This window comes from Muntiacus reevesi, chromosome 12, assembly GCF_963930625.1.
Source record: "Muntiacus reevesi chromosome 12, mMunRee1.1, whole genome shotgun sequence".
Lineage (NCBI taxonomy): Eukaryota > Metazoa > Chordata > Mammalia > Artiodactyla > Cervidae > Muntiacus > Muntiacus reevesi.
In genome coordinates, this window is record NC_089260.1 from 36,344,826 (window position 1) to 36,368,843 (window position 24,018).

The following is a 24,018-nucleotide window of genomic DNA, read 5'->3' on the forward strand; positions in this document are numbered from 1 at the left end:
CTGCAAAAATCAAAGAGACCCATTAAGCATTGAGCTTCTTTGTGGTAAGAAAGGATATCTCGACATAGCCCAGACCTCTGGCCCCCTGGGAATTTCTACCAAGGCCCAGCATTTTTGTGAGATTCATTTCCCACCCTCTGGCATAGAGGTGTCTTACCATGTGTCGAGAGTAGTTGCAGTTTGCTGCTTCCAGGTCAAGTCAGCATGTGTAGTGGAGTAGCATACTGTCCTGTGGAATGGAGTGGCCTTCAGAGTCTATGTAAACTAGACTGTGGTACAGAGCTAGAGAGTTAATGTAACCTGGAGGTGTATCATCTTTACTAATAGGTCTAGAAAAAGAAAGCATTTGTTAGATAATTATTGCATGCCAGGTGCTGAGGGATGTTTTAATTTACTCCAGCCATGAAATCACATCTGGAACAACAGGTGCAATTGGAGTTACCCCTTGATTAAATTTATGACAATAAATTGTCCTTCTGGAAGTCCTGTCTGTTTTCTGCAGGGCCTCGTAGGCAAGTTGAATGTGCATGTGGTAGGAGTCACCACCCTGCATCTTCCAGGTCCTTGACAGAGGTGCTGACTGCTGCAGTGTACTAGGAAGGTGGTATTTTGCCTTTAACTTACTTTTTTGTTAGGTAGCGAAAGTTCTAGTATCTCTCACTTGACCATTCCTGCTCTAATAGCCTTCACTCCACAGATCAAGGAACCAGTGTGGAGATCCTGCCAGTGGCTGACTATATGTGTTCCAGTTGTGCATTCTAGGGAGAATACCATAGAGCAGGTTCATGAGATAGGTCTGAACTAAAACTCCATTTATCACACGATCTCCATAAGCCCTTGTTCTGACTGGCACTGAATTTGTTCTTGAAGAGTTAGTGTCAGTTCATATCACACAATCTCCATAAGCCCTTGTTCTGACTGGTACTGAATTTGTTCTTGAAGAGTTAGTGTCAGTTCAGATTATCTCTGAAAAGTCTGCTAATTTCTCCTCCCTCAGTTCTGGTAAATAGCCACATATCCCTTTGGGAAAGTTGGAAGGAAGATTGGTGGTCCAGTAAACCTCCTCTTCATTTGAAAAACTTGGATGTCTGGGAATTGGTTCAAGGGAATTGGTTGAGGGGCTGTGAGTTTCATATGTGGTGATTCAAATCAGACTTTTGTTCTCTAGAATTAGAGTTTTCCCATCTATTTTATTTCTAAGGACACCATAACCAACCAGTTAGTACCAGAGAACTCTACAAGCATTATGATAACCATGCCCATCATGCTGTTGGCTAAGAAGCGCTGAGCTGACTCCTGCCACTAAAGGATCTCATTATTTCCCACTGGGTTCAGGAGCTCTTGTTGGCAGCCGTTCTCCCCATCAGTCCTGACCTACGGAGAACAGCTCCCACACGGCTCTCAGAAATGCCGGTACTCCCTTCTCAAAGGTGTTTCTCTTAGTCTTGGTAAAGTGTGTATCTTATAGATCCTCCTGGGGCCATAATAAGAGGTGGTGAACAGATCATAAATAATAAATCCATCCTAACGTTATATTCTCTTCTAGCCTTTAAATACTTTTTTCAGTGGTATACTAAGGAAGTTCTGGTATTTCAACTTCATCTAGTGTAGTCGGTCGTTGGGTCCAGGTTTCATTTAGTCCACCAAGCAAGCTATTAAAAGCCTCTTCCAGCCACTTAAGCTAATATATTGAATCTGAATTTTTGCCTATGCATGAATGCTAAGTTGCTTCAGTTGTGTCCGACTCTTTGCAACCCCTTGAACTGTAGCCTGTCAGGGTCCTCTGTCCGTGGGGTTCTCTAGGCAAGAATACTTGAGTGGGTTGCCATGCCCTCCTCCAGGGTATCTTTCCAACCCAGGGATCGAACCTGGGTCTCCTGCATCGCAGGCAGATTCTTTTGCCATCTGAGCCACCTGGGAAGCCCCAGTGATGACTGGGTCTATAGTGAATTGATTAATTTTTTTAAGCTACATTTTAGGGGGTGATGGTCCCACCAGAGGCATATTTTGAGAGCTTTACATGTGGCTATATATTTATTTAATCCTCATAACGGCCCTGTGAAATAGGTATAATTATGAACCCTGTTTTATACGTGAATAAACAGGAGCACAGAGAGTCTAAGTGCATTGCCCCAACCACAGAGCTGGTAAGCGGTACCGTCAGGGCTGGAGTCACATAGTCCAACCTCAGAGCCTTTAGGACCTTGTGCTCCTACTCCAGGCCTTACTAACTGCTCACACCTTGCCAGACAGCTGTCATTTTGATTCTTCTCTTTCCTGATGGACTGAGTTACCTGTTGCTGCATAATCAGCCCTCCAGACTTATTTCTCTAGACCATTTATTTAATTATTATGTTTTTTAGAGAAGAGAAAAAATATATTGTGTTTATTTTGCCAGGGCAATAAACACCTTATTTCTAGGTGTGGTGCACTTGGCCTTTCTGTCAAATGTTCTGTGCTGGACAGAAAATTACCTTCCCTGACTATATTCTTTTAATTATTCCACTTGTTTTCAGCCTCGTTTCTCATTCCAGCTTTCTATAATTCCTGGCATGATGAAGTCCTGTGCCTTTATGGGATTCTTCAGAATAGATTGACTTATTTTCATAGCTTCTTCCTTCTGTGTATTTTTAGCTGCAGTTTCCTTCACTCTCCTTCACTAGTTATCACCCTTCTGCATGCTTTTGGTCCACTAGAAAGTTATTTAAATTTCTTGCATACTTATTGTCTCCATTCTGTTCTCTTTAATATTGACAGTTTGTAATTTTTTTGTTCATTCTTTTACCATCGTTGGACTCCCCTAGGAGCTCAGCTGGTAAAGAATCTGCCTGCAATGCAAGAGACCCTGGCTCAATTCCTGGGTCGAGAAGATCCACTAGAGAAAGGATAGGCTACCCACTCCATTATTCTTGGGCTTCTCTGGGGGCTCAACAGGTGAAGAATGTGCCTGCAATGCAGGAGACCCGGGTTTCATCCCTGGGTTGGGACGATCCCCTAGAGAAGAGAATGGCTGTCCACTCCAGTATTCTGACCTGGAGAATCCTATGGACTATGATCCATGGGGTCGCAAAAGTCAGACCCAACTGAACGACTTTCACTTTCTTTCTTTACCATCACTGAATGGAATTTCAGAGGGATGGAGAGAGAGATGTTAAGTATCCACTGTGCCATCTTGAACCACTACTCCATTAATTTTACTAAAAGAACATTGTTATGAGCATAGCATTTATTGGTTAGGGTTGAAGAAACTGAAGTTGTTGCAGCACAGTTAATAGAAGGAAGTCATTTTTAAATTACCTGTCAGAGAAGACACATGTTAAGATGTTTTTCTTGCTAACTAATATGAAGTAAAGCACATATACCATTTCACTATTTTTGTTACTGTTTGTGTTAAAAGAGGGAGCTGGGTAGGATTTGTCTTTCCTTTTCAATGGTTTATTAATTTATAAAATCATATTTATATTGTAGAATATTTAAGAATTCTTACTACTAAACTTGATAGGTATCCAACCTTTTCATTAACAAGTGAGAAGACAGATCCAGAGAGGTTAAGTGACAGTCAAGATTTTTAGCTATTTCATGACTGAGTTACTCATAGAACTCAGATTTCCTGAATATTTGTTATTCTGCTGTACTGTTTGCTTCTTTTTAAGTTTTTTAGTCATATTTCTACTCTCCATCTTTTGAGGCAACTTTAAAATCACTTTTCAGCCTGTCACGTGGTTGTGAGTAGCAGATATGGTATTCATGTGTGAAATGAGGTGCCTGCACTCACTGATATCTCGTCTTTCCTCTGATTCCAAGCTGTATATAAATATCTTCATATGCATGATAGTTTTATACATATTAATTTATGCATACGTTTTATAGGCTTCCTAGGTGGCTCAGTGGTAAAGAATCCCCCTGTCGTTGCAAGAGATACAGGAGATGAGGGTTCGATCTTTAGGTAGAGAAGATCCCCTGGAGAAGAAAATGGCAACCCATTCCAGTATTCTTGCCTATAAAATTCCATGGACGGAGGAGACTGGTGGGATACAGTCTTTTGGGTCACAAAGAATTGAACATGGCGGAATGACTACTCATCAATGCACATATGCTTCATATATTAAAAAATTTTAACTTATACCCCCACTCCCAAAAAATAGATGAAAAAAAAGAAAGAAGTGGGTTGCCATTTCCTTTTCTAAGGGATCTTGCCTACCCAGGGATTGAACCTGTGTCTCCTGCAGTGGCAGGCAAATTCTCCACTAATGAGCCCCAGGGAAGCCCAAAGATGAGTGCTGCTGCTAAGTCACTTCAGTCGTGTCCGACTCTTTGTGACCCCATAGATGCCAGCCCACCAGGCTCCCCCGTCCCCGGGATTCTCCAGGCAAGAACACTGGAGTGGGTTGCCATTTCCTTCTCCAGTGCAGAAAAGTGAAAAGTGAAAGTGAAGTTGCTCAGTTGTGTCCAACTCATAGCGACCCCATGGACTGCAACCTACCAGGCTCCTCCACCCATGGGATTTTCCAGGCAAGAGTACTAGAGTAGGTTGCCATTGGTTTCTCCGCCAAAGATGAGTAGAAGGCACAAATCTGTACTCATGGATTTCTGAAAAAGCATGTGTTTGGAAAAAAAATTTTTGTAAGTTAAAAAAAAAAGAAATAATCGGCCTGTATTATATATTCAACCCTGCTTCAAATAAATTCAGTATGTAAAACAACTAGAAATGAGTTACCACAAAACAGTTAAAGCTTTCTTTCCTTTAAAATTTTATTTTAGGAAAAAGAAGAAAATTACAGCATTAAAATATAATGTTAAAATTAAAGTCAGGTCATTTAAAAATATTATGTAACAAGAACTGCTAATTCAGACTACTAATTATATGACCCATAATCATTTTTATCTTAATGTTTATTTAAATTTGTATTAAAACTATAGTCACTTTCATTAACCTGTATTCAAAGGCATTTTTTTTTTTTTTTTTTTTTTGTGGTTAGTCATATAGGAATGAGGGCTTTCCTGCTGGCTCAGACGGTAAAGAACACCTGCAGTGAGGAAGACCTGGGTTCGATCCCTGGGTTGGGAAGATCCCCTGGAGGAGAGCATGGCAACCCACTCCAGTATTCTTGCCTGGAGAAGCCCCTGGAGAGAGGAGCCTGGCGGGCTATAGTCCATGGGGTCACAAAGAGTCGGACACGACTGAGTGACTAAGCACAGCATATAGGAATGAAGCCAGTTACCTTCTTGGATACCCTCCCTGCATACTCACCTCCTCACCCCCTCCTCACCCCAGGCCTGAGGCTTTGTCTAAGGACGCTTCTTACCTGCCCACCTTCCAGATTCCACCCGGGGCCACCACATCTCCACCCAAGCACAGATGACTGCTTTTCCCTGCCTCTTCAAGGAAGAAGAGAATGAGGAGGAAGCTGAAGAGTGTACCTGACTTTTTAAAGCAAGATTTTATTTCAGTGTTTTTATTATTGCTGCAAAACAAATATACAGCAAATTGACTTTTAAAAACTTCCCCTGTAAGCTATTACTCTGTGTGTGTGTGTGTGTGTGTGTGTGTGTTAGTTGCTCAGTCGTGTCCAACTCTTTGAGACTCCTCCAGGCTCCTCTGTCCATGAGATTTCCCAGAATACTGGAGTGGGTTGCTATTGCCTTCTCCAGGGCATCTTCCCCAACCCAGGGATCGAACCCTGGTCTCCTGCAATGCAGGCAGATTCTTTACCGTCCGAGTCACCAGAGAAGCCAGGAGGTTGTGGCTGCGTGGGCACGGAAGCTGTTACTGTGCTTACCATGTTATACCTTTGCATTGAATTACATGCGTATCAATGTCTCTTTTCATATTTAGGGCTCTCCGAAAAATGTGGAATCCTTCGCGTCTATGCTGAGACATTCTCCTCTTACACAGATGGGACCTGCAAAGGATAAAATTGTCATTGGGCGAATCTTTCATATCGTGGAGAACGATCTTTATATAGATTTTGGCGGCAAGTTTCATTGTGTATGTAAAAGACCGGAAGTGGATGGAGAGTAAGTAGAATCATTTCCAGATGCTTTAAGAGTATGCATAAAAGTTGAGATATCTCAAAAGTTTTGGTGGACTTTAATTGGTGATTTTTTGAAAAGATAGAAAATATGATTATTTCTCTTCATCATGCTAGTCAGTCAACTTAGGCCAAGTTCACCTCATGTTATATTAGTCAAGTTAGGCTAGATTCATGTCTTCTCAAAGTAGTGAGATCAGTTTTGGGGAAAATTTGAATGTCCATCCTGATAATAAACCATTCCACATCTTAAAATTAAAACCATCTTTGGAGTAATACATGCTGTTCAACACATTGTATGTGTAACTTTTGTGCCTCTTCTTTTTCACAGTCTCCATCTGCCTTTCAAGAGAAACCTCTGATTTATCTTTCTTTTTGTTCTTTTCTCTTGTTGTACCAAATTCTGATTCTTTATCATTTTCTTTTCTTCCTGTTTTGCATCTAGTCTCTGGATTACCATTTTTCCTATTATTTGAACAGAATTCATTCTGTTTATAGTCTTTGTAAATAAAGATAATTGTGAATATTAATATGCCTTATGAAAACCACTAAGGTGGGAGACCTGGGAGTAGAATATAAAGAGGGGACAGAGATGCAGAACTAAAACTCTGAGATTGGAAAACAATAGTCAGCAAGATGGAAATGAATTTTTTCCATAAATTTTTAATATATACAAATATATTTATAGAAACATGTATATCACTGACATTTGCCAGTTTATAATACATTTGGCTGAGCAGGTAAAATATTCATAATTCAGCAGACTTATATATAAAATGCATCTTTTTATAAAGCTAGTGCCTGCTGGTCTGGCTTCACATTAGGTCAACTTGTAAGAATAAGGATGGCCAGTTCAACTGGGTGGCATCCATGATGGCATGATGTAAAGCTTATCAGTTGTAGGGAAGAGAAGAAAGGATTTCTTTACATGAAATAAAGCAGTACTTCATTTTCAAATTACTGATATATTGTCTATTAATGAAAAATGATCTGCTGTTGCTCTTGCTAACAGTACCCAAGAGTTTAGGATCTCTTCAGTTTGGCAGGCACTGTTGTAAGGGCTCATAAGCAAGACAGACTAGCTCTCTGCTTCCATGAAGTTGGGGGAACTTAGTCTCTTGGGAGAATGGAGAATAGATAATAAACTAGTGCACAAATCAGTTTTAAAAATTGGTAATTAAATGAGTAAGAAGAGGTAATATGCTGACAAGATATTTGGTGAGTAGAAGATAACAGTAATCAGAGAAGACCTTTGACCCTTGCTTCTATTGCTAAATGTTTAAAATGCCACCAGAACGCTTCTTTTTAAAAAAAGTGATAAACAACTGATAAGGATCCCAAATTGTTTCGGTTAACTGAATATTCTAATTAGCTAAATTACAGCCTCTTAATAAGTTCTATAGCTTTTTTTGTTTTAATATTCATTTCTGATTGTTTAAAAGAACAAGTTTTCAGTTTTTGTCCCAAGAAGCCTGTTGTTGTTCAGTTGTCAAGTCATGTCTGACTCTTTGCAACCCCGTGGATTACAGCATGCCAGGCTTCCCTGACCCTCACCATCTCCCAGAGTTTGCCCAGGTTCATATCCATTGAATTGGATAGAGTTATGCAAAAAGGCTTCAGAGATTACTCTGGGCGAAAAGGGGGCAGTTAGGTCCTATTTCAGAGCAGCTCTGCTTTCACTGTTTTTATATATTACAGTTCTGCTAATGTATTGTTTAAGGTGTTGGGAGGAGTGGTGGTGAGTATTTCTATCATATAAAAAAAGTTTGAAAAACACTTTTAAAAGAAAAATTAAGTCTAGAAAGACATTGCATTAATAGTAATATTTAGAATATAAAGTATAGTATTTAGGCATGAATAATAGTGTTGTGACCTACTTTGAGTGAGTTGCAAAGTAGACATATTATAATTACATTCAGAAATTTTGGCAGTGTGGTTGGGACCTAACTCTTACAGTACCAGCCTCAAAAGTTTTAATCATTTTGTTTTTTAAACATCAGTTTATGACTTGGAATCAGAAGTCAGATTATAGCAAACCAAAATGACCCTGGCATTAACTTTTTTGGCAGTTATCTTTGAATTAACTGACTTGTTAAATTTAATCAAGATTTTCTTTTATAAAACCCATTAGCCCATACCAGCACTTCAGTTCAGTCACTTAGTCGTGTCCAACTCTTTGCAACCCCATGAACTGCAGCACGCCAACCCTCCCTGTCCATCACCAACTGCTGGAGTCTACCCAAACCCATGTCCACTGAGTCGGTGATGCCATCCAGCCATCTTATCCTCTGTCGTCCCCTTCTCCTTCTCAATCTTTCCCAGCATCAGGGTCTTTTCAAATGAGTCAGCTCTTTGCATCAGCTGGCCAAAGTATTGGGGTTTCAGCTTCAACATCAGTCCTTCCGATGAACACCCAGGACTGATCTTCTTTAGGATGGTACCAGCACTTAGAATTAGACAATTAGAAACTAATAGTTCTGGACCGTAACTGGGCATTTTTGCTTCTTTCAGTTGAGGTATATATTTAGCAAAAGTTAGTTGTGTTTATTCCCAAGCCCATTTATATTATTGCTAAATAATTTATTTGATTATTACATAAATTAATAAAATATGAGTTTCAAAAGGGTCTTTGTTTTTATGAAAGCTAATTTTAATGTTGAGAAAGGCACCATAAGGGAATCTTTTTAAAATAAAATTGCTATTGAATTAGTTTAAGTAAACTGTAAAGATGGTGGTGGGGGTGGCAGTTCTTTCTGTCCCTGTGTTAGTTTAAAGTGACTGACTCTCGCAATCCCAGACTTTGCAGTGTAGATATTGTTTATTTAAGGAGATCAGTGCAGTGCTCCAGTGAGTGGACCTCTCCTCAGTAAGAAGGCCTCCTCCTCTCAGAATATTTGCATTAATTGCTAAGTTAATATCTCTACAGTTTATGTGCATACTTGTTTTATGGAGTCCTCACTTTGACCTGCTTTTCCATGAACCAATCTATGAGTCAGGGGACTTCTACTGTGACTTAGAAATATAAAGTACTTTTCCCTTTAAACATTTGTGTGCTATTAATACAGCACACAGTTTCACAAAATTTATCCTAGTGTGGATTAAGATCATTTCATTTCTATATCTGATAATCCTGATAGCCAGGCTTTTTAAAACCTATGTTGGCACCTTATGTACATTATCTGATTTGTTCTGCACAAGAAACATAGGCAGTAGAAGATGTTGTCCCCATTTCCCAAATGAAAATAAGTCTCTGAGCATAAACAAGGTGCTGCAGTCACAGTTGTAATTAAAGATTAAAGCCTAGGGCTGTGTGTATCCATCACTCAGGAGTGTTCTTTCACTCTGCCCTGCTGCTCTTTAAATCCTACAGCATGTAGCTATTAGTACTAAAGTGTTACAGAAACTTCCTTAAAATAGTCTGACCTATGAACCGGCTTTATACCAGGGACCTTGAAAGCAGTATGGTAGTGAATCTCTATAGAGGTCTGTTAAAGACTGGTAGGTAGTCAGTTCTAATATCCTGGGTTATGGTGTCCATGGGACAGTGTGTTTGGCTACTATTACCACCAATAATCTAATGGCCAGCAGGTCCAGGCTTTGTTTTGGAATGGTTGTGAATCATGATTATGGTGACACCTGTAGTCACAGAAGCTAGTTAAGTCTGATAGTGATAAGTAGCTTAGAGTCAGCATGCCTCTTGTTATTTGGGCATGACATATTTCAAAAAAGTTTATTTTGCAAAGGGTAGAAAGTTGACTCTTTATGTATAACACAATTTTTAATTGATTGATTTTATAAAATGTATCATTTGTTTTCTTGAACCTTATTAGACCTAAAGTTAACTTGTCTTTGTTTTGATGACCCAAGGTCATAATTATGAACGTTAATTTCTGTATTGTATCACAACTTAAATATATGGAATTATTGTTCCTCAGCCACATAACCCTCCAGTTTTGTAGTTTTTGTGTTTCACCTTTGGGTGTCATGTTTCTTTTTCTATTTGTATTTGTGTCTGCATTTTTAGCTTTCTTAGACTTCCTAATTCTCTTCTAATATTCTGATGCCTGGGAAATCAGTCATCAAAATTGTGCTTAAAATAAGACAGAGTTTGAGTAAGGACCTCACCGCCTCTAAAGTAGGTAAAGTGTGCGTACTTTAGTATGTGAACGTCAGTGTGTATCTTGACCACTGTTAAGCTCCCCTGCTTAATTCTCACTGGGTTCTGTGGAGACTTGATGTCACCAGATGACTAACTTCCTGATTAGTGACGTGTAACCAGGTCAGGGTTTTGCCCCTATGTTGACTACCTGTTCACTGAAGCCCTTGATAGGGATGGTCACACATCAGAAAAGTGTTGTTGAATCAATCAAGGTACTGAGTGTCTTGGACAGGAGCAGTTGTCGTGGTTGAGACTTTAACACCTCTAGTAGGAACAGTAGTGAAAATAGAATGGAATTATTGGATCTCAAGTACTACTTGAGATGGTGCCAGTTCTTACAGTGAGTAAAGCAAAAGTCACTCAGTCAGGTCCGACTCTGCGATCCCACGGACTGTACAGTCCATGGAATTCTCCAGCCCAGAATACTGGGGAGGGTGGCCTTTCCCTTCTCCAGGGGATCTTCCCAATCCAGGGCTCGAACCCAGGTCTCCTGCACTGCAGGCGGATTCTTTACCAGCTGAGCCACAAGGGAAGCCCTTGTGCGCAGTATTGCTTTATGGCATTGATTAGTTTGGTTGGCTTGGAATGTACCCATAATGCATTTTATTAATCTCAAGAACTAAGTTGCTGATTTTATTAACATTATTTTTAAACAAAGAGGCCATAGTATAATTTTTCACTGAGTCAGCAGACATTTATTGAGCAGCTATTGTACACCAGTTCTTGTTTTATGTTAGCGATGTCCAGATGAAAGACAGTCCCAGTGTGCAGGGAGTTTGTGATTCAGCTGGGGGATAGAGATGTAAACCAATACGCATAGTATCATGCCAAGTTTTGTTTACTGTATCTCACCGGCATGGAGAAGAGGGGATCAATGATGGAATCAGCTTGTGTCAGAGACAGTTTCCCAGAGGAACTAGCAGTTGAACTGAGTTGTAGAGGAGGGATAGGAGATACAAAGTGCAGAAAATGAGAGGGAGCTGTACTTGCCAAAGTTTTCAGTGGAAGAGAACTCAAGTGACTTAGTTGGCTTAAGTTTAGCAGGAGTGAATTGGGAGAGTAGGGACATGGGCAGGTGCCAGATCCTCAAGGAGTTTATGTATCATTTTCAAACATTGAGGCTTTACTCTGAAAGTGGTAAAGATATTAAAATATCCTGACAGGTAATAGGGACCACACTGTGTTTCAGTGAGGTCATTCTGGCTGTGATGTGGAGTATGTACTAGAAGAATGAAACCAAAGTTAGAGAGGCCAGTAAGGAAGCTTCTGGAAAGAAATGACAAGAATGTGAAATAAGTCTAGGAGTCAGGAAAGGAGATTTTCACTAGTAATTTAGGAGATAGAAGAAATAGGTGTTGGTGACTAATTGTGGCTTGCAAGTCAGAGGGCAGAGCTTCTGATGGTGTTTGATTTTAGACATGAATGAATAGGTAAATAGAAAATTGAGTTGCATTGGGGAAGTGGAGAATGGAAATTTATTAAATTGATACTTTTGCCTGCTTTCAAAAAAAAATTGTTAATGTCCAGATTTAGATTAGTTTGATTTTCCCTTTCCCACTCAGTGGTTATAATACTTCTGATTAGTATCAGGTAAAGAATGTTCCTCCTTTTTTACTGAAATATCAAATCCTTAAGGCTGAACCATGCTTACCTTTTTGGTTAAAGAACCTTATTCGCTAAGTGTTTTTATTTCATTAATTTATATTTTGATTTTTTGGTATACCTTTCTATCAAATCCTCAAATTCAATTTTATGAGTAAAGTCCATTGATTTATTCATGTTTCATGAAGATTGCATCTCTTAAAGCATTGTTTCTACACTCACTTCTCTCTTACAACACACAAGATTGACAGCTCTGAAAATCAAAAGGTTTCAAAACAAGCATGATTGGCAGTTCTAAGGTAACTAGCACATGCACTGAATATTATTTGTACTTTTGTTTGACACTGAGGTGGAATAAACAAGTTAATTTTCCAGTCTTTGTTTCTATTTCAGGTTGTGTGATGTATAGGGTCACATAAAGAGTGGAATGGATACTGAATGTTTCAAAAACTAAAGTTTTCAAGGTATATTGGTAGGGGGAAAGAGAAAATAAGAATTTAAATCAAGTAGCTCTTTTTATTCCAGAGGACTTGGTTCACAGTTAAAATGTAGGCTTGTTTTTAAATAGAGTGGTTATTGAAAATCATTCTATTAGGTTTTCTCAACAGAGCTCTGATTATTTTTTAGGAAATGATTAAGAATATATGTAAATTATAAAATAGCTTAGGAATGATCTGAGTTCATGAAACACATGTAATTCCGACTCTGAATAACATTAGACAAAAAAAAAGGCAGGGGTTGGGGCTCATAAATACAGAGAATGGATTGGTGGTTGTCAGAGGTTGCAGGGTGGTTAAAATGGTGAAGGTGGTCAAAAGGTACAAATTTCCAGTTATAAAATAAATAAGTCATGGAGATAAAATGTACCACATGGTTACTACAATTAATAATACTGTGTTGCATATTTGAAAGTTGTTTAGAGAGTAGATCTTAAAAGTTTTCATCACAAAAAGTTACATTTGTTACTGTTTATGGTGATGGATGTTAACTAGACTTGTGGAGACAGTTTCGCAATATATAGAAATAGTGAATCATTACATTGTACCCCTGAAACTAATATAATGGCAAATTATACCACAATAAAAATTTTTTTAAATAACACACCTCTCCTCAGGTATATGGTATAGCTGTGTTCTTTTATTTTGATTTTTTTTTCTGTTGGATTCTATTTTGATTGACGTACAAAATTCATTTACTTTTTGTGGCTTATTCACTTACATGCAGCTGTATTAACCCAGAAACTGTAAATTTAAATGTCTCATAAGTTTGCCTTATATACTTTCTCAGGACTGTAAAGGTTAAAAGTGAATCTGGAAACTCCTATGGTGGCTACTTGTTAAGGAATGCAAGCAATTAAGTGTTCCCACAAAAGCTTTGAAGTTAATGTCCTATTAGGACAACAAGGAGAAAAAGTCAAGGCTGCACTCGTACAATTGGTTCAGGCTGTAGTTCTATTGACTTAAAAGTAGATTTTAGAAAAATTAAGTTATCTTAATAGAAATTGTGAATCCTGTTTTAGTTTGTAGAATTTCATATTAATTTAAATTGCCACTTGATAACATCTAGAGACTTTCAGGAACCCAGAATTTCAACATGTCCTTGGTCATTTGTGGTTAATAATACAAGCAATAATAACTGACATTTGTTGAACACTCTGTTCCAGGCACTTTGCTAAGAGATTTGCATGTGTTTTTTTAAACATCTTTTTATTAAGTAGATACTAAAATAGATACTGTTAGAATCCTTATTAAAAGGCACTGAAGAAATAAAGGCTTAGAGAGATTTTAAGTAACTTGCCCAAGGACAGCAGCTAGTAAATAAGCGGAGAGGAGAGACTGTTAGCTCTAAGTCCATATTGTTAACCTCTAGTTTATACGTACTCATCAAATGCACTTCCAGGGTGCACGTGTATGTGTGACTTGCTAATTTTCTCAGCAGATGTTGAGTATCTTAATTACAGTGTGCTGAATACAGTTTAGAAGAACTGTATGATGTCTTTAAGAGGAAAGATGCATATAGCCCCGTAACACAGGAATATGTGAATGAATGCCTAAGTGAATGATGTGGTTAAGCATAGAAGTGGAGAACTGGAGAAGTAAGAGTTGAAATGGTTTTATGAAAAAAAGAAGGGGGCTTCTCACGGAGATTGAACTTTGGCTTGAATCTGAAGGGTAGGGGAAGCGGCATTGGACAATGGATAATGAAAGGACAGTGGTGGAGGAGATGGCATGAGCAATGGCCCAGAATTGAAAATGAGCCTGTCTTCTTCATCTGTATAACATATTACTCAAAAACTTCATGGATTAAGACAATAAGCATTTGTTATCTCATGCAATTGCTATTAATCCGGAATTTATGAGTGTCTTTGCTAGACCATCCTGGCTCAAGGTTTCTTATGAGCTTCATTTAAGATATTGGCCAGGCTGCAGTCATCTGAAGGCTTAACTAGGGTTGGAGAATTTGCTTCCAAAGAGGCTGCCTCACATGCCTGGCAAGTTAGTGTTGGCTATGGGTAGGAGGCCTTAGGCCTTATCACATGGACTTCTCCAGGGCTCCTTGAGTGTCCTCACCGCATAACAGTTAGCTTTCCCCTGAGTGAGAGAGACCTTGGAAGTAGTTGTGATGTCCTTTATGACCTAGTCATACATTGTCATTTCTGCCATATTCTCTTCATTAAAAGTCAGTCAGTAAGCCCAGCCCACACTCAGTGGCTGAGGAGTTAGTCCCCACCTTTTAGAGGGAGGTATGAACATAACGTGTGTACATATTTAAAATCATCATGGGTCAAGAGCCCGTGGCTTGGATAAAATTTTAAGGAGTAATGAAATATTTGGGCTTCCCAGATGACTCAGTGGTAAAGAATCCACCTGTTAAGCAGGAGACATGGGTTCAGTCCCTCCATCAGGAAGATCGCCTAGAGAAGGGAATGGCAGCCCACTCCAGTATTCTTGCCTGGGAAATCTCACGGACAGAGGAACCAGGTGGGCAACAGTCCTTGGAGTCACAAGTAGTCGGACACAACTTAGTGACTAAAATACAACAATGAAGTATTTGCTTTACTAGACAGGCAAGGATCCTTACAGAAAACTGAATTTCAAGATGAAAATTTGTGATGGTAGAGATACAGAGGAGCTGAATTTGGGGATTCGTGTTCTTGGATGATGACACTGGTAGTGATATGGGAGATGGATAGGCAAGGCCAGTTCTGAGACTATCATAGATACCTAGACAGGCTGACTACTGGTTGGACTAGAGTAAGAAGAAATGGGAAAGGAAAGTTAGGAGAGACTGTTTGAAGAAGTTGACTGAGGCACTTGAGGTTCCCAGCCTAGGTGACTAGAAAGATGGAGGTCACAGCAAAAGAGAGTTGAATAGAGTTGCTGTTAAGAGGGCAGTACATGGAGCTTGGTTTTAGACATGTGGTTATTCTGTAGATGTTTGGCCATTTACAGCTGAGTTTATGAGAAATTAGAATATAGAAAAACAGTAGACCTGAAATTAGCAACTTCATCAGTTCAGTTGGTCAGTCGTGTCTGACTCTTTGCGACCTCATAGACTGTAGCACACCAGGCTTCCCTGTCCATCACCAGCTCCCAGAACTTGCTCAAACTCATGTCCATTGAGTTGGTGATGCTATCCAACCATCTCATCCTCTGCCACCTACTTCTTTTGCCTTCTATCTTTCCCAGCATCAGGGTCTTTCCCAGTGAGTCAGTTCTTCGCATCAGGTGGCCAAAGTATTAGAGCTTCAGCTTCGGCATCAGTCCTTCCAATGAATATTCAGGACTGATTTCCTTTAGGATGGACTGGTTGGATCTCCTTGCAGTCCAAGAGACTCTCAAGAGTCTTCTCCAACACCGCAATTCAAAAGCATCATTTCTTTGGTGCTCACCTTTCTTTATAGTCCAACTCTCACCTACATACATGACTGCTGGAAATACCATAGCTCTGACTAGACGGACCTTTGTTGGCAAGGTAATGTCTCTGCTTTTCATATTGGGCTCTAAGTTTCTATATCTTCTGCATCTGCAAAAAATAAAAAAAACAAAGGCAACAGCATCAGTGCAGGTTTGTGTTTGTGCTACATTAAGCAAGAGTGATTCCCCCTCCCCGCCAAAAGAAATCTTGCAGTGTCTAGGTTCAGCCATCCTGTTAGAGCTAAATAGCTTTGTTTCTGAAAGTGAAATAAATGCAAAGGTAAAACTAGCAGATGGGTCCTTTCAGAGTAACAACCTTGCCACGTGTACTCAGCACAGGATCATATTGTAGGACTTGAAGCAGAGTTCTGAAAATTCTTCCATTTATTTCTGGTAGAGTCCTTGTTATTTTACCTTTTTCACTCTTAGTCCTCTTGTTCCTGTCTTCCACCTCCTTAGCAGATCGCTTTATCACCTTCTTTATTGAAATTAAGTTCATACATTAGTTTAATCTATATGAAATTGCTACTTTTTAAAGTAAAAAAATAGTTGAATATCTGAAATATATGAATTCAGCTTAATGCTCCCTGGTTTTCCTATTCTCGACTTTAAATTTTCTCTAATATTATCTTTTCTAGAAAATTTGATAATATTTGAAACATTTTACCCTTCAAACTATTCCCTTCCTTCTTGTCTCCCAGATTGCCCTTATTTTCTAAATTTCATTTCTTCCTCAGTTCAACCCGCCTGACTCTGCCCTCACCAAGTGCTAACTAAAAGCACACTCTTAAATTCATCAGTGACCTTCTGGTCCTCTGCCCAGTTGTATTTGCTGAAGCTTTTCATAGTATTCAATACTGTCTGTTGACGATTTTCATTTCTGAAATTGTCATATACCTTCTTTTCTTGGTTCTCCTTCTCCCCCCCCCCCTTTTTTTTTTTTACCTTCCTCTAAAACTGCTTTCTAAAATTTTAAAGAATAAAAATGCTAGGAAGGAGATACTTTGGTTTTTGGAATGTGTAGGGAAGCTGATAGCAGGGCAAGTGTAAGGAAGAACATGAGTGTGGAGGGCAGAAGGCCCTTGGTTCTAATCCTCCGTCAATCAGTATGTACAGTAAAAGCTCCTTTACCCCAGAGTTTTAAGCCAACTTTTTCACTCTCCTCTTTCACTTTCATCAAGAGGCTCTTTAGTTCCTCTTCACTTTCTGCCATAAGGGTGAAGTGGTGGCCTCTGCATATCTGAGGTTATTGATATTTCTCCTGGCAATCTTCATTCCAGCTTGTGCTTCATCCAGTGCAGCATTTCTCATGATGTACTCTGCATAGCAGTTAAATAAGCAGGGTAACAATACTCCTTTCCCATTTGGAACCAGTCTGTTGTTCCATGTCCAGTTCTAAACTGTTGCTTCTTGTCCTGCATACAGATTTCTCAGGAGGCAGGTAAGGTGGTCTTGTATTCCCGTCTCTTGAAGAATTTTGCATAATTTGTTGTGATCCATCATCCACACAGTCAAAGGCTTTGGTATAGCCAACAGAGCAGTAGTAGATGTTCTTCTGGAACCCTCTTGCTTTTTTGATGATCCAGTGGCTGTTGGCAATTTGATCTCTGGTTCCTCTGCCTTTTCTAAATCCAGCTTGAACATCAGAAGTTCACAGTTCATATACTGTTGAAGACTGGCTAGAGAATTTTGAGCATTACTTTGCTAGTGTGTGAGGTGGGTGCAATTGTGCAGTAGTTTGAACATTCTTTGGCATTGCCTTTCTTTGGGGCTGGAATGAAAACTGACCTTTTCCAGGCCTGTGGTCACTGCTGAATTTTCCAAATTTGCTGGCATATTGAGTGAAGCACTTTCACAGCATCATCTTTTAGGATTTGAAATAGCGCAACTGGAATTCCATCACCTCCACTAGCTTTGTTCGTAGGGATGCTTCCTAAGGCCCACTTGACTTCACATTCCAGGATGTCTGGCTCTAGGTGAGTGATCACACCATCGTGGTTATCTAGGTCATGAAGATCTTTTTTGTACAGTTCTTCTGTGTATACTTGCCACCTCTCATTAACATTTCTGCTTCTGTTAGGTCCATACCATTTTTGTCCTTTATTGTGCTCATCTTTGCATGAAATGTTCCTTTGGTATCTTGAACTTTCTTGAAGAGATTTTAGTCTTTCCCATTCTATCGTTTTCCTCTATTTCTTTGCATTGATCCCTGAGGAAAACTTTCTTATCTCTCCTTGCTATTCTTTGGAACTCTGCATTCAGATGGGAATATCTTTCCTTTTCCCCTTTGCCTTTTGCTTTTCTTCTTTTCTCAGCTATTTGTAGGGTCTCCTCAGACAACCATTTTGCCTTTTTGTATTTCTTTTTCTTGGGGATGGTCTTGATCCCTGCCTTCTGTACAATGCCTCCATTCATTGTTCTTCAGGCACTGTGTCTATCAGATCTAATCCTTCAATCTATTTGTTGCTTCCACTGTATTATCATAAGGGATTTGATTTAGGTCATACCTGCATGGTCTAGTGGTTTTCCCTTCTTTCTTCAGTTTAAGTCTGTGTTTTGCAATAAGGAGTTCATAATCTGAGCCACAGTCAGCTCCTGGTCTTGTTTTTGCTTATTGTATAGAGCTTCTCTATCTTTGGCTGCAAAGAATATAATCAGTCTGATTTCGGTTGGTTAGTGACCATCTGGTGGTGTCCATGTGGCAGAAAGCGAAGAAGAACTAAAGAGCCTCTTGATGAAAGTGAAAGAGGAGAGTGAAAAAGTTGGCTTAAAACTCAACATTCAGAAAACTAAGATCATCCAGTGACTGGGCATGGGCAGTCCAGTGATGGGACTGGGCATCCAGTCCCATCACTTCATGGCAAATAGATGGGGAAACAATGGAAACAGTGAGAGACTTTATTTTTGGGGGTTCCAAACTCACTGCTAATGGTAACTGCAGCTTTGAAATTAAAAGATGCTTGCTCCTTGGAAGGAAAGCTATGACCCACCTAGACAGCATCTTAAACAGCAGAGATATTACTTTGCCAACAAAGTCCATCTAGTCAAAACTATGGTTTTTCCGGTAGTCATGTATGGATGTGAGAGTCGGACCATAAAAAAAGCTGAGCGCTGAAGAATTGATGCTTTTGAATTATTGGAGAAGACTCTTGAGTGTCCCTTGGACTGCAAGGAGATCCAACCAGTCCATCCGAAAGGAAATCAGTCCTGAATATTCATTGGAAGGACTGATGCTGAAGGTGAAACTCCAATACTTTGGCCACCTGATGTGAAGAACTGACTCACTAGAAAAGACCCTGATGCTGCTAAAGATTAAGGGCAGGAGAAGACGGAGACGACAGAGGATGAGATGGTTGGATGGCATCACCGACTCAATGGACATGGGTTTGAGCAAGCTCTCGGAGTTGGTGATGGACGGGGAAGCCTGGCATGCTGCAGTCCATGGGGTCGAAAAGAGTCTGACATGACTGAGCAACTGAACTGAACTGAGCCCCAGAATTTAAGCCTAGGTTAATTTAGCCAGGCATGTTCAGTCTCAGTCGTGGCTGACTTTTGTTACCCCATGGACTATAGCCCGCCAGGCGCCTCTCTCCATGGGGTTTTCCAGGAAAGAATACTGGAGAGGTTGCCATTTCCTCCTCCAGAGGATCTTCCCAACCCAGGGATGGAACCTGTGACTCCTGCATTGGCAGATAGATTCTTTCCCACTCCGACACCTGGGAAGCTCTACTTTAACCAAGAGAATTGTTCAAAAAGCAGTGGATTGGAGCTCTCCTATTTTAAAAAATCCCAGCTTTATAATAATTGAAAAATGCTTTAAGAGACTATAGTGCTCAGTTGTGTTCAACTCTGTGTTTACAAGTACTGTAGCCCACCAGGCTCTTCTGTCGAGGGGATTTTTCAGGCAAGAATACCAGAGTGGGTTGTCATTTCCTTCTCCAGGGGATCTTCCTGATTCAGGGGTTGAACCCATGTCTTCTACATCTCCTGCATGGGCAGGTGGATTCTTTACCACTGAGCTCCTGGGAAGCCCTTATCTTAAAAGCCTATAAATGACACTTATAAATGTCTCAGTTTATATGTATAGCTTCTTCTTTCATTGGCAAATTCAGTTTCAACATAGTCCTGTACTTGAAAATCTGATGCTTTGTTTTTTGCTTGTTTTAATTTTTAAGAACAGACTTTTTTCCCATAAGTATACTACAGTTAGATTTCCTCTAAAATTTTATTTCGGAACCTTAGTTTTGGACCTAAAATAGAATACTTTGTGTTCCTTTTAAAAATGTAAATTAGCTGTGAAATAGGTATAATTAGACCCTTAATTAGTACTGATTGAGCATATTATAACGTTCATGTGGATTTTATGCTGCTGCCTGTGTCATTTTTGAATTTATTAAGCAAATGATTCTCTCCTTGATGTATTTTCCTTGAAAGCATTTAAAATATACAGTCCTTCTTTGAAAATGTGGCTATTGAGTATTTGTTATGATATGTAGTGGAGAGAGCTATACGTCTTCCAATGTGGAATATATGATTTAAAGTTATCTGGCTTCCAAAATTTGTTGCTGTGAAGGTACGTATTTTGAGACTTAACATTTTTACTTGAATTAACATCACCTCAAAACTTCTATTTTACTCACCATCCATTTAGTTTCAGCCTTTACCTTTATTTTTTATTTATTGGAAAGACATATGCCAAGCTACTTTTGAATGTTAACAGCTAAACATAAACTCTTGAAGTCTCAGCCTATTTCAGAAACTAAATATCTTTTCCCTAATTACAACTGGAAATATTTTAGCCTGCCTGTTTCTTGAATGTAATTTATTTAGAAACTTTAATTTCAAATTTTGCTTGTTTTCCAAATACTATACTTCCACGTGAATTTTTTTTAAGTTGGTTTCATTTAATTCACCAAAGAAAACTTTCTGGAGTTTGAAGAAAAGTGTTCCCAAAATGGTACCTGAAACTGAGTATATGCTAGTTTGATATAAGTTCTAGGTATGTAACTGATGTTGATGATGACACTGATGATTGCTACCAGCAGCAGCCACTTTCTAACTTTAGCACTGGCTTATGAAATCTCCCTTTTGGCAAAAATGATTTTAAAATATCTGGTATAGTGCCTTGTAGATGTTCACCATAGTCATTGCTTACCTTTTTGTTAGACAAGAGTCACAAAAGCATTTAGCTCACATTAGGTATTGCAAGTTTTGGTTGGCATTTACTGTTATTGGGCTTTCTAAGTGATGCTGTGGCAAAAAATATGCCTACCAATGGAAGAGCCGCAGGAGATGCAGGTTCAATTGATTCCTGGGTTGGGAAGATCCCCTGGAGGAGGAAATGGCAACCCACTCCAGTATTCTTGCCTAGAAAATCACATGGACAGAGGAATCTGATGGGCTACAGTCCATGGGGTTGCAAAGAGTCAGACATGACTTAGCACACATGTACACACGATACACTATTATTAGTTCCCTTTTTGTGTTATAAAGGAACAAAATTGCCTCCAGTGATGAGTACTATGTATTCCTGTTTCAATAAAGAAGTGAAATTATCCTAATTTTAAGCAGAAAAATAAAATTAATGTTGAATTAATGAGAATTTATTATTTTCCAGAATGAAAATTAGGATGTATCTGCTCTTGTCTTCTTAGTTTTCTAACTAATGATTATCATAATCATTATAGACAGCAGTTACTAGCTTTAGCGCTTACTATGTTGAGTCGCTTTACTTAGCATCATAGTGGTTTAAGCCCATTGGCCCTGAAATAAGAATTCCTGAACTTGAATCCAAGCTCTTCAACTTGCTAATTGTGTGATCTTGGTCAAGGTGATTAACTTCATGGAATCTCAGTTTTGTTGCCTTTTAAATGGATGAATGAGATGATTAGTCCAGTTGGTTTGGGTGAGAATTAAAAAAGTCATCATTGTCATCATCCTCATGAACAGCTGACATTACCTTTTCTACAGGTCAAACAGATAACGATATTTTACATACATATCTTAACTCTCATATTTACTTTACAGAGGAAGAAAGTGAGCCTCACAGAATTAAGTGACTTTCCAAATCATTTAGGTTGTCAGTTACACTTAGCAGAAACCTTAAAGACTCGTGGATTAAACAAATAAGAGACTTACTTTTCTTGCATAAGAATCCTGGATGCTGGTGGTTTCTGGGGTGGCTTCAGCTGTTTGACATGAACATCGCCTTCTTCTTGCATCATGGGTACAGAAAGGCTGCTGATTCCCCTGGGCTACATATCTTGTGTTCAAGAGAGGAAGAGAGTGGGGGAGGGCGCAGTCAATTTCTCTGCCTCTTTTATCAGGAAAACAAAATCTTTCTTAGAAATCTCTTCCAGAGTTCAACCTACCTTTCCTTGATCTGACCTGTATAAGATGGCTCCTCCCTAACTGCAGAGAAAACTCTGAAAAACCAGCATTTAATCTTTTCATTGTGATGTGCTACAAGGGAATAGGGGAGGGGAATTACTAGTCTCTTATCTAGCCAGAGGGCTCTGCAGCTTTGCCTGTGCATGCTAAGTCACTTCAGTCATGTCCAACTCTTTACGACCCCATGGACTGTGGCCCGCCAGGCTCCTCCGTGCATGGGATTTCCCAGGGAAGAATACTGGAGTGCATTGCCATGCCCTCCTCCAGAGGATCTTCCTGAAGCTCCAACAACTATTCAGTGGCAAAACTGGGATTCTAACTCAGGTGTGTGTGCATATGTGCTCAGTCGAATCTGACTCTTAACAACCCATGGACTGTAGACCACTAGGCTCCTCTGTTCATGGGATTCTCTAGCCAAGAATACTGGAGTGGGTTGCCAAGGCCTCCTCCAGGGGATCGTCCCAACCCAGGAAAAGAACCTGCAGCTCCTGCAGGGGGATTCTTTATCACTGAGCCACCAGGGAATCACCTAATCCAGGTGTGTCTTGCTCCAAAGCTTATTTCTCCAATTCTGCCTCTCAAAGAATTAAGACGTCATCACAAACAATTTGAAGAACCATTTTCCAACATCCATGTACAGGCAGTTTTTCTTCTTGAAATTTTGTGTTTTTCAAAATAAAAATTACTTACTTTTTTAGGCTGGCTGAATTTTGAAGGTATAAATTATGTGTCCTCCCTATCTTCAAATAAAGTATAAACCAAAATTAAAGATTGAGTGCTTTTCTATTAGATATGATTACCAAGTTATGTTTATTTCAGGGAATTTCTGATAACATTTTTCAACTTTCTGTAGTAAAAAAACACCCATAATGTTCAATACATCATTAACGTAATAAGGTTTTGCCTCTTTCCGTTCTAATTATTATGTTTTAACTGATGGTAAATGAGTTTGTTCTGTGCTCATTTCCTAAGGGGTGGTTATCCACTGATTTCATTTTCTGGAATGAAATTATGTCACAATTCTTGGAAACTGCATATTTATTTATTTGTTTTGTTTTTTCAGAGATGGGGGTGGGATGAATAGTGGGTGAAATGAAGGTCATAATCCAAATTCTCAATTTAGCCCTCAAATACCTAACCATAGCTTACTGTTTTATTTTGTCTTTTTAATATTTGAGATAAGTTGCACTGAATTTTGTAGAGATAAAAGGATAAGGGACAGTAATGTTTTGAGCCAGGCAGCATTATTCACATTTGTAGGCAAGGAGACTAAGCCTAGAGAAGTAGGCGACTTCCGCAGTCAGTGAACTGGTACACCGTGGGTTTGGGTTGGAGCCCAGCCTGTTGCACGATGTGTTGGGAGGATAGAATCCTTAGCAGTCTGTTCACTTAGGACAGATCATTCTGTTTCTTTTAAAATATTTAATAACATGTTTATCAAATAAAAAATACCTCTGCATGCATGTGTGCTGAGTCGTTTCAGTCATGTCTGACTCTCTGTGACCTTATGGACTGTAGCCTGCCAGGCTCCTCTGTCCACTGGATTCTCCAGACAGGAACACTGGAGGGGTTGCCATGCCTTCCTCCAGGAAAAAAATGCCTCTAGGAATCACTTTTTACATTTGAACAACATTTTCATTGCAATAAGCTTTTGCGAAATAATAAACATTATTAAGTATAAACCATAGTTTATACTTTTGGTTTCTGTAATTGGATAATTAAGCAGAGTATTTTGAAATGTGTTTTTATTATTAAAAAAGGAAAGTAGAAAAAAGTATACATCTATCATTGTAAATATCATCCAATAGTGTTCTTTTTACACTGAAAATTGATAGCTTACTGGTCTTTCCCATTTTTCTGTATACTCTTGTTTGTAATAAAAAATATGCTACTGACCAAACCAAATCCAATTGAATCT

At 39.2% G+C, this 24,018-nt stretch overlaps 1 protein-coding gene across 1 annotated transcript in view; it reads left to right on the forward strand.

Annotated features, from left to right (window-relative positions):
• The window catches only part of MRPS28 (mitochondrial ribosomal protein S28), a 91,376-nt gene that overhangs the window by 8,224 nt on the left and 59,134 nt on the right, over positions 1–24,018 (forward strand). The window contains exon 2 of the mRNA XM_065902529.1: positions 5,837–6,018. Within this exon, the coding sequence (XP_065758601.1) occupies positions 5,837–6,018 (182 nt within the window). The remainder of the gene's footprint in view (positions 1–5,836; positions 6,019–24,018) is intronic.